The sequence below is a fragment of the Armigeres subalbatus genome, chromosome 2 (genome assembly GCF_024139115.2).
Source record: "Armigeres subalbatus isolate Guangzhou_Male chromosome 2, GZ_Asu_2, whole genome shotgun sequence".
NCBI lineage: Eukaryota > Metazoa > Arthropoda > Insecta > Diptera > Culicidae > Armigeres > Armigeres subalbatus.
The window spans coordinates 109,198,179-109,209,159 of NC_085140.1; the positions used below are offsets into that span (position 1 = coordinate 109,198,179).

The 10,981-nt window shown below is 38.4% G+C and overlaps 2 protein-coding genes across 4 annotated transcripts; one reads left to right on the forward strand and one right to left on the reverse strand.

The window, feature by feature from the left end:
- Nucleotides 1–343: 343 nt before the first annotated feature.
- Nucleotides 344–2,072, forward strand: LOC134214925 (mitochondrial thiamine pyrophosphate carrier-like). Of its 2 annotated transcripts, none has more exons than XM_062694200.1 (2): nucleotides 344–450; nucleotides 545–1,786. In XM_062694200.1, exon 2 carries the CDS (start codon nucleotides 670–672, stop codon nucleotides 1,609–1,611), a length of 942 nt encoding a protein of 313 aa, XP_062550184.1. In that variant the 5' UTR covers nucleotides 344–450; nucleotides 545–669; the 3' UTR covers nucleotides 1,612–1,786. The 2 variants fall into 2 exon arrangements, with proteins under 2 accessions (XP_062550184.1, XP_062550185.1); XM_062694201.1 differs by lacking the exon at nucleotides 344–450 and adding an exon at nucleotides 1,917–2,072 and having other exon boundaries at nucleotides 457–1,657.
- A 5,132-nt stretch (nucleotides 2,073–7,204) lies between these two features.
- Nucleotides 7,205–10,230, reverse strand: LOC134214926 (lariat debranching enzyme). Of its 2 annotated transcripts, XR_009979976.1 has the most exons (4): nucleotides 9,362–10,230; nucleotides 8,523–9,229; nucleotides 7,599–8,428; nucleotides 7,205–7,462 (listed from the first exon to the last, which is right to left on the reverse strand). XR_009979976.1 is itself a non-coding variant. In XM_062694202.1 (3 exons), exons 1-3 carry the CDS (start codon nucleotides 9,556–9,558, stop codon nucleotides 7,662–7,664), a joined length of 1,671 nt encoding a protein of 556 aa, XP_062550186.1. In that variant the 5' UTR covers nucleotides 9,559–10,230; the 3' UTR covers nucleotides 7,205–7,661. The 2 variants fall into 2 exon arrangements, 1 of the variants encoding a protein (XP_062550186.1); XM_062694202.1 differs by having other exon boundaries at nucleotides 7,205–8,428.
- Between the last annotated feature and the right edge of the window lie 751 nt (nucleotides 10,231–10,981).

A 10,981-nucleotide genomic window follows, 5' to 3' on the forward strand; every position in this document is an offset into this window, starting at 1 on the left:
AAGACTGCCCAGAGCACAGACAGAAAGTTAAACATTCATAAGGAATGTAAGAAATGCATATTATAATTTCAACAATTTTCTTCTTCATATCGGCATTACATCCCCACACTGGGATAGAGCCGCCTCGCAGCTTAGTGATCCAATCCAATCCGAAAATTGCCTAGAGCGGCACCAGGAATCGAACCCAGCCACCCTCAGCATGGTCTTGCTTTGTAGTCACGCGTCTTACCGCACGGCTAAGGCCCCAATTTCAACAATAGACGAAAAAAAATAGCAGTTCAATATTTGACGAATTACCCTACCCAATTTTTTTCGCAGGACACAAAAACGATGGCAGTGTGTAGCAAAATAAGTTTTTGGAACCACCCTATGCCCAGGTTGTTTTGTTATTGTGTTGAATATCGCGCAACAAAATCAATCTGATCGATCTGACCAATCAAAAGAACGTAGGTTCGTTACTTTCTAGCTAATTAATACCATTTATACTTAAATATTACTATAATGTCTGAAAATCGTTATCTTTGCCTGTGCCCTCATCGTGAAGGAAAGTTTATCACGAATGCTGCTGGTAGACGTTTAATCAATTCGTCCACAACATTCACTACGGTGATGTAATATTGGTGCAACCCGTTGACGCCACAATCGGTTGAAGTTCCTACATTGATCGCTATGGATCGGCCCAAAGACAATAAAGCCGATTACACGGCCTTAGCCGGAGGACTGACCGGCTGCATCACACGTTTCCTCTGCCAACCGCTGGATGTACTGAAAATTCGCCTCCAACTGCAAGTGGAACCAATTAGTGCTCGATCTGAGATCTCCAAGTACCGATCGATCGTTCAATCTGTGGGCTGCATCTACAGGGAGGAAGGTTTGCTTGCTTTCTGGAAAGGACACAATCCGGCGCAAGTGCTTTCGCTGGTTTACGGAGTAGCACAGTTTTCGTTTTATGAGCGTTTTAATTTGATATTGCGTGATATGGAAACGTTTAAAGGACACGATCTAGCGAGACATTTTGTTTGTGGGGCATGTAGCGGTTCGTTTGCTTCACTTACGATAATGCCCCTGGATGTCATACGAACTAGAGTGGTATCCCAGGATCCTGGCAAAGGATACAAGAATGCATTTACAGCAGTCGGCACTATCTATCGAGTAGAGGGAATAAGAGGATTATATAGAGGAATGGTTCCAGCCCTGTTGCAGATCGCTCCGCTCGCCGGAGGACAGTTCATGTTCTACAACCTCTTCGGGAGCTTCGTCAGACGATTGGAACATCTTGATGAGAATACAACCCTACCGCCAACGGAATTGCTTTTGTGCGGTGGATTGGCAGGCCTCACCACGAAGTTGATAGTCTACCCGTTGGATCTGGCTAAGAAGCGACTTCATATACAGGGATTTTCCCAGAATCGACAGACGTTCGGGAAACATTTTGTAGCCAACCGCTTGTTCCAGTGCCTTTATCAAGTGTGTCGAGACGAGGGCATACAAGGTTTATACAAGGGACTCAACCCGTCCCTCCTGAAGGCTGCTATCACGTCTGCATTTTACTTTGCCATATACGATCGACTGCTGCTGGTGTTCAATAGTGGTTTCCGAAAGCCTGACTAAGTACCTTTTTCTTGTTTGATATGATTGACTATCACAGTGCAATTATGTAAGTTTCATGTTCGTAATTATACTAGTTGTGTTTATAATAAGTTATAAATCAACACATTTTCTCAGGGTATTCAAAGAATGCACACAAGAATATATCAGATATTAAATTTATTTTACATGTAAAAAATTGTTATCCTTTGAAATGTAGCCCTAAGTCTTCTTATTCAAATTCTCTACATTCGTACTAGAACATATCTGGTCAGCTTTTCAACTTGGTGTTTTGTTAGCATTTTTAAAGTTATTAATTGTGTTTGTAGGTGAAACTGGACACACGTTTTTCCCGGGGACACATCCGAGCCATCACTGTACGGACAATAGGCACTTCTTTGTTGGTCCCAAAAAGGTAATCAGGGATATTTAGCCCTGATATTTCATATGTTGTGCAGCTAATTTTTGATTTAGTTACAGCATAATTAGATTCCTTAATAACAACAATATATTTATGAATAAATCAACCAGTTTGGTACCATACTTGTATCAGAGAGAAGAGAAGAGAGATCCTCTTGGAAACATCGTGGTTGACCAGTGTAGTGGGGTTGCTTGCGGATAAATCATGACCATCATTATGTGCCATCATGGCAACTTTGTTGATCAAGCAGACATTCTATCTGTCACTCATACTCTATTCGATAGCCAAGATCTTTGGCTTACTTAAAACCAAAAATATTTCATTTTACACGACTGAAAGCTCTTCGGGCCATGAAACGTCTTCCCGATAACCACCCTAAGAAGGGGTCGTTCAAAAATGATGCCACACGCTTAAGGGGGGGAGGGGGTCTAAGATTTTATGACAGTACATGTACTAAGTATACAAAAAAGCGTGACAGAGGGGGGAGGGGGGTCTAGAAATCTTAAAAAGTAGTGGACGTCATATTTGAATCGCTCCGAAAGAGGCAGCTAAAGCACATTGCAGAGCAATGCAGAAAAATGTCGACATAGTGATACGCGATGCTAAAAGCGAAAGCTGGGAGAACTTTTTAGATGGGATTAACTCTAAACCAATCATCATCTTGCTGCCGTTGGACGCATAAATGTCACATGTTACATTTTAACATTTTTGAGGTTTTGATGTTCAACGTCATAATTTGATACGTATTTTCGAAATATTTTGTCAAAACAGAGGTTTTATTCTAGAAAACTCGAAAAAAATGTGAAGTCAATTTGTCACATGTTCGAATGGACGGATACTTGTCACACCGGGATAAATGGACGCATATTTGTCACACTAAAAAAAGGAGAAATAACAATCAAACAAAAAGACATATAGCACTGCGTGATGTGTCCTGAGGACCGTCCATAAAATATACCATGCATTTAGGGTCATCTACAATCCACGTGGATAGTTTAGAGGGTGGCTGGTAAGCATGCAAGGTCAAGGTCAAGGTCCATGATAGAATAGGGGAGGTGTTATATTGTCTAGAACCTCTCCAAGTATAACGTGAACGGCCTTTTGGGAGAAGACGATATGAAACTGTGACATAATTTAAATTTTCAAGGCCTGTACTACCGTTCTACGCATAATTGTCCCATGTTACCTTTGATGAAAAAATCCAAACTCAAGTCAATTTGTCCCACTAATTTCAGAATCGATTGGATCTTAAAATTTAACAAATATTTTTGGGGTGTTATGAGCGTAGGCAGCACTTTTCCAGGACATAAAACGAATCATCACTTATTTAAAAAGTTTGCAGTCTCTATTATCATAAAACAACAACTTCATTTTTTCAGTGGGACAAATTGACTCGAGTTTGAGATTTTTCATCAAAGGTAACATGGGACAATTATGCGTAGAACGGCAGTGTAAAAAGTGACAAAGAGGAACCCTTTAGCACACCCGTTTTTTTATTTCTAAAACCCATAATTATTGTGACATGTTATGGCGATAAAATTTAATCAAAGAATGAAACGAGTACAAAGATTGATCAGACGCTTTTTGCTTCGTCCCAAGATCAATGAAAAACGATTTTTCCTTTTCGGTAACAACAGGTTGAACCACTTTTATTAGAGAAGTTTTCTTTATTTTCTTCAATTCCTAGAGGAGCATTTTGCCAACGTGCATTTGTATCAAAAGAGGATACATTTTTTACAACCTACTTAAATTGCTTCTTGGAAAACAACTTGCAGTATTTAAGGTCTTTACTGTTGATATTGTTTGCATATCCAATTTTATAACGGCCTTTTTTGAACTCCACTATTTGCATGGAATCCACATACGGGCGTGGCTTGCAGTGGTTTATCGTATACTCCGAAACGGTGAGCTTTGAAGAAGTCAGTTGCTTGCATATCAAGTGTCAACATTGTTCTTTGCATTGGCAACCACAGACTTGAAGTTTTCATAACTAACGACATGTTCATGGCGCATTTTGGAATCAAACGCCGCATGGAAAGAGTCATCGGGCATAAACGTATGTCCCGATTGAAAGGTCTCCAACAGTATGCGGTTGACCTGAAATTCATTATTGTTTATCAGTAGAGTAATGTGATGGGATAAATACCAGTTCTTATTTTGCGAACAACAATTATCCAACCAAAAAATAGTTGTCTTCAGGTCAGCGTACTTCATAATAACTTTGAAAAAAACAGCTAAGGATTTCGTTGGCTGTACGACCATTAACTGACTCGGACCAAATGCACGCAGACAATGGGAATGCTCGTATGTAGGGGCCAACAGACGCAAAGCTCTCATTAAAGACCAGCAGCCTTTACGCTAATGCTCTTGAACCTATCCAACCGTGGAAGCCGTATGACCTAGAAAATAATCTATAAACAATTAAGAACTTTTTGCAATTCCTCAGAAAAAAGTTTTTCACCTGGTAGCATTTTGTCACAATCATCTCGATAAGACAGTCGTGATTCCTTTGGACGTTTAGGATGTTGTGCGTGTCCTTGTCCAGGGCAAGGAAACTACGCCACTGCCGTCAAGAATCGGTTGGTCAACCTCTGGGATCGGCAATGGAACGTTTGCCGGCTCCGCAAACAAAACACGATCACCTGTGTCATTTTTTACATCGAACCCGAGGAAGTCCTTTTCCGATTCCAGCCACTGGATTATCTGTATTGGATATTCCATTTCCGGTTCCACTTCTACCGACAGCAAAAAATCACACCAAAGAAATGCAATCGTCGCTCGCGAAATGTAAAAACCAATTAACAACAACTATCTCTCAGTTCACAGTGTGACAAATATGCGTACATTTTTCGCCTGGCCAGTGAATTTCGCGGCATAAGTGTCACATTCGGGTTTTGATTGAAAAACGTGGGAAAAATAGTTGTTTTTGGCAATGTTTGAGTCCGGCCCAACGAATATGAATATTCTTCTATAGTTTATTGGGTTAAGGTCAATGAAAAAGCAAAATTTTGCAATAATAGGATTAATGTATTTCGAAACTTCAAATGGCGTTTTCCTCATTTTTCTCGTTTGTAACATGTGACATTTATGCGTCCGACGGCAGCTTGGGCCAATCAGGGAAATCTGCAAGAGGGGAAGTGAAGATGATATTGGTAATCAACTCGCCTCACAACCGATAAAGAACACCCCATAAAGTGTCATGTCGTTTAATATAGGTACTTATTTTCAGGCATAGAAGAAGAATAGAATTTGTTTAGTGTGGGCTTGAACACTGGCGGAATTAAACTGAGGCACGATGGGGCTCGTGACCCACCAAATTGTATCTTTTCCGCCCAAATTTACCTAAAAAAACTGATTTCGCTCATTTAAAAAAATTCTGGATGATTTTTGGAAGTGATTGATTTCCCGAAGTAGTTCCTCGAGGTATTTAGAAATTTCTTCGGAAATTACAATAGGAATTGCTTTTGAAGTTCCTTTAGGAACACTTCGAAAATCCTACCAGGTTCTTCTTTGAAATGTTTTTTGTAAGTTACTCCAAAAATGGTCTCAGCAATCCTTCAGGAATTCTTTTTTGAAAATTCTTCCAGCAATACATTTATAAAATCCTCCATAAATTTCTTTAGGTAATATCTACTTTTTTTCGTTGTAAATGAAAATAAATTTGTGAGTTCTCCAAAAAGTTGTCTGAAATCTTATTCTGTTAAAGCTAATACATTCGGAATTTTCTTTATACGTATTTATTTCTTCCTTACGGAATTCTTTTTAATTCTTTCAGATTTTCATTTGAAAGTTGTATCGAATATTCCTTTAGAGAATATTTAGAAGGATATCCTTCTAAAATTCTTTCAAAAAATTTATTTTCTTTAATTCATTCCAAAATTTCTTTGAAAATTCCTACGAAAATTCATTTAAAATTTCCCTAAGGTAATTTCGCCAGAAATAATTTTAAAAGAATTCCAGAAATAATTCTCAAATAAATTCTTAAGAAAAACAGGAATTATTTGAATTTCTTTAAGGAAATCGTAAAGGAATTCTCGAAAGTATTCCCGACTTAAATTGCGAAGTAATTTTTGAAGGAACTTGCAGAAGAATTTCTAATGAGATTCTCGAAAAAAAATCTTGAAGGCATATTTAAAAAAGTTCCTGGGGGAATTTCAAAATAAATTCAAAGAAATTTCTAAAGAAAATACAAGAAGAATTTCTTAAGAAATTACCAAAGGTTTTCCTAATTTTTTTTGTAGAAAAATTCCTGAATAGAATTTCAGATTGAATTTTTGAAAGAATTCCTGGATGTATTTGCTAAAGAATTCTTCAAAGTGTTTACGAAAAAATGTTTGGAGGATTTCTTGTCAGAATTTCTGGATTAAAATAATCACCATGGAAAGTGATGTAGCTTCTACTCCTCTAATAAGAACGGATTTTTCGAAATACACAACATACAACAGTATTAGAATTCTTACTTATCGACCGCACAAAGCAGATTAGAGCATTTTGGTGATCGCGCGATCGTTCTACTTGATAAAAGTTAATGAAGTAGAAAAATAAATCAATTGGATCTCACCAGACATGACGTGTTAGCCAGTATATTCCTCTAATCCTCCTCTCTGCCACAATTTATCAGGAGACCTGTTTCCAATGAATTGTTTGAACCACTTGAAATAAATCACTTCAACCGCACAAACTAAACTCATCGAAATTTGAAAGGATTGTGATAAACTAAATAGAAACCAAGCCTTTCAAAATTCCAAAATTCGATAAAGTTTTGATGGGAGCAACGGAGTACAAAAAAGTTGCATCCAATCTTGAACGCGGCACACTTCATTTTCAACCCTAGCGCAAGTGCTTCAGGATGCCAAAGTGAAGGAACAGCATGTTGAGTTAGCCACATTAGACCTAACAAATGCCTATAATAGGGCGTAGACCCTAGAAATACTAGAATAAGAGATCGGCGAAGACGCCATCTTTTTTCCAATCAAACCATCAATTCAAGACAAAATTTTCAAAACGACTTATCTGCTTTTGTAAACAAAGATTCAAACGACGATTTGACGAATCTGATAGCTCTCCCACGCAAACCAACACCACCAACAGGTAGCGGAATCCTTCTCCTACCTATTGACAAGATTCCTAAAAACTTTCTTAGTTTCTAAGGATTCCAAAATGGATTATGGATAGTTCTAGATTTCATTGAGTAAATTTGGTGTAGTACAAAATTTATTATCATCTTCTCATATGCCTTGTTGTAAACCTATCAATAACTCATCTGCATTCAACTCTCAAATGCAAACGCTTTGTTGGACACGATTTTGTTCGCGTATATTGCATTCCAGTGTAGCGACATTTTTCGCTATCTTTAATTTTAAGAAGCCTTTTTATTAAAATAAGAACAGCATTAGTACTAGTGTTGGATATCATCTCGATGATGTCCTGAGATATGATGTCCAGCATTGAACCCTAAACAGGTTGACAAAAAGATAATTCGTCATTGTGGTTCCACCAGCTACTTTCGCAAACGAACAGAGTATTGTCTCATTTGGTGTGTTATAAATGAGAACCTGCGATAAAAAAAACCTAAATAATGTTCACTTACCTCTTACAATCGGATGGCCATGATATGTACATTATTATATAGAAACACTTCGTTAGCATGCTCTCAATCACTATCATCCTTATTGTAGATGGCTTGATTCCGCCGTTTGAATTTTTTCACCGGTGGTTTTTCCGCTTGATCATCTTCGATGGGCAACTTGGAAATTCCATCCAGTGCCGAGGAAGGCGACACAGTCTCTCCCTTTTTCTCAACCATCGAAGACAACTTTGGACTGGAGAGGTTCAGCTCATCGATGGTGAAATTATCCGAAAGGGTGGAATCCTGTTTTTTCGGTGTCGGAAGACTAAGTATGCTACGATTCGAAGTGGACAGTGAAGAATCGTCCAGGGTGGACTGATCTGACGTTGAATCGTAGCGCCACATTGGTTGCGGCAGAACCGAAGCGAGTGGAGCACGGGAAAGAAAATGAGAAGGCTTTTGATCGCCATCTTCTTCGTCGTTTGAACACGATCCGTCATCCTCGTCGTCTTCCAGTAGAACTTCGTCTTCGTTACGCTCGGGACTAATAGATGCACTGGGTGGAGTATGATCTACGTAGGTTGAAGTATTCAAATTGTGTCCAGTCATTAGCATGGCCAATCGAAGGGGATCGTCGATGTTGAGAGTATCACAGAACTCTGTCGTTTGCGGATTGAGAAACGCCTTCGGTTGTTCCACTAGATCAAAATCCTGCTCAACCGAAGGGTTATGAGGTTCTACTATTCTTGTAAAATTTTGTGGAATACGTAGATCATTTTGGAACCGCTCAAGAACCAATTTCTTCTCTGCTTCCGTGGGGGTAAATTTGAAGCGCTCTCCACCACCTTCACCTGCAAAGTGAATAGAGCGTTTATATCAAAGATAATTCATTAAACACTAGCACGATTCAATTGCAAGACAAGAACTCCAGCAATGAAAACTCACCCGGCATATAACCTTTACTTCCTCTTACGCTTATTAAATGATTCGTCAGATGTAAGATGGTCAACCATTCTAAATCGTAACACAATTCTACTGCACCGGATTTCCCCTCGCATTCAATATCCAACACTTGGAGAAATCTTCTCTTGGGCAAACATTTATCCAACGCAAGGAACTTTGTTTCTTCACCGTCGTCATGCGGAATCAACGCTGAAAATTTACAATGCAGATGTGCCGAAAACCAAAACGGAGGTTTCAGAGTTCTCATCAAGTCGTCACACGGAGGACTCCCCAGCTTGTCATTATCGATGTCCTCTTTAAACGCCGGCTTGAATCGCAGTAGTTGCGTCTTGTTACCATATTCTGTCACTCCGCGAGGCCAGTCATGGGACAACAGAATGTCAACCTTCGGGGTCAACTGTTTTAACCGAAACACATCAATTTGCCGAATGTGATAAACGCTACGTTTGGTCGATTCATCAAAAGGAGAAAACTCGAATCGACCCTTGAGATAGTCGTGTCCTTTGTAGATGCCCGATATGCCACCTATTCGAATTCCGTTCACATTTACGACTCCAGCGTACCCAAGGTAGTAGATGTTTGGTGCGACCCAACCTCCGTAGGGGAGCTCCTGCAGATAATTCGACGCTTCGTGGTTACCGCCGATAAAAAGGGTCAATACAGGCGCTTTCTTCTCACCACTGTAATACCTGAAGATATTTAAGATAGGTATATGATAATCGTATAAATATTGATCCTTGACCAGATACAAAATGTTACACTAAGAGGTTTTAGTGCCAAATAAAATAAAGAAATTACAAATTAGGAAGAAACAAACTTACTTGTAAAAGGTGCAAATATCCAGATGCTTCTTCGGAACTGCCATGCACTGTAAATCCTCTAGATTTCTCGTTGACTGGAAATCGCCACAACAGATAAGCAAATCGATCTGGTAGCCTTCACGGGTCTGAATCGATTCGACCAGATCGTAAATTTTTTCCAGCTCTCCGTGAGCGCATCCTTCAACTGCTATTTTCATGTTGGTTCAATGATGTTTTCCTCAGTTTATATAAGCTATTTACTAACTTAGCACTAATTTCAATTAACAAAAACTAAGTATTAATTCAACATGTTTCTATTAAACACAATATTTTATCTTAAAAGTAAAATTATAATGCAATTCCCGATCGTTTTAAATTTCGACGCGAGCTGTTTAGAAAATAATGACAGAAGGTAGCTCATGAGTTCCACGAACGAATCTGCTTTACCGACCGACAACGTTCGTTAAATTGTACACGGAGGATAAAATCACAAAACAGATAGGTATCATAGAACAAACTGCAAGTTTCAAAGTAGGCTCTTTGTATATCAACAATCGACGAACGGCACTCCCGTATATCCAAGGCAAAAGAAAGAGACAGCAAAGCATGCGATGCTGCTCTGTCTTATGCGCATTGTTCAGTAAAGCCTGACTTTCACCGCCAGGTTCGCTAGCGTTTCAAAATCAAGGAAGGACCACATTCTACGGCAATGATGCCTATATGTTATGTGATAAAATTCATGAGCTTTTAATCAAGCTTGGGAGGCAAGTTTTCAATACGACTTATCTGCTTTTGTAAACGAAAATTCAAACATCAATTTGTCAGATTTAAAACAATTTTTGTTGCACAAATTGAGGAATTACTTTGTATTTAATTAATAAGATACAAATGGAATGTGAACGATACTATCAAAATTCAATACAATAATATTTATAACGAATATATACGGGTACAAATCTATTTCACATATATTTTCGTACCCACCATGGACCTACGCCTATTCTTATTGATTAAAAAAAACTTCTTAACTATACCTCTCATGGGTACATGTATACATACAGGTATATATTGTACGTGGATTTCCCTATTGGACCCGACCGTTCGAAATAGTCGCTCCTTGAACGGTCGTTGAAATCGCCGTTTTCACCTTCACACCCATCTTCATAGTAAAATCCAGAGGAGCGACATCCATTTTTTTTACTATGGATTTTGACAGGTTTGCCTGTTCGTTCTTTTTTGGGGGATAAATTTATCCCCCAGTGTCAAATTACCCCAATACTGATTTATTTTGCAATAGTATGTGCGCGAATTTTGAATGTTTACGTTTTTACAGGAGAATATGATGCAAAACGCACATACCACTCAATAATGCAACATAATACACGAAAAAAATAACCTTATATGTTATGGCAAAAAACCATTCGAAAATACTTATACTCTACATTATGCCACCTAATGAGTGATCCCATATCAAAAAGCTAATAACATTCATAAGTTAATGAAAAGTATAAGTTTCCGAATGTATGTGACTAATGCGATGTATAAGTTTTTTCTTATACATGTCATTAAGTGCTTGCTTTGGCAAAAAAGTATTAGAAATATTAATAATAAACAACATTAAATTTTTTTACGTGTACATTC

What these genes read in the sequence shown, in the direction of transcription:
- LOC134214926 (XM_062694202.1), bottom strand. Translation starts at nt 9,558, where the DNA reads ATGAAAATAGCAGTTGAAGGATGCGCTCACGGAGAGCTGGAAAAAATT. An exon ending in GATATTTGCACCTTTTACAA is followed by an intron (nt 9,230 to 9,361) that starts GTAAGTTTGTTT and finishes AAATATCTTCAG; the next exon opens with GTATTACAGTGGTGAGAAGA. An exon ending in AAGTAAAGGTTATATGCCGG is followed by an intron (nt 8,429 to 8,522) that starts GTGAGTTTTCAT and finishes TTCACTTTGCAG; the next exon opens with GTGAAGGTGGTGGAGAGCGC.
- LOC134214925 (XM_062694200.1), top strand. Translation starts at nt 670, where the DNA reads ATGGATCGGCCCAAAGACAATAAAGCCGATTACACGGCCTTAGCCGGA.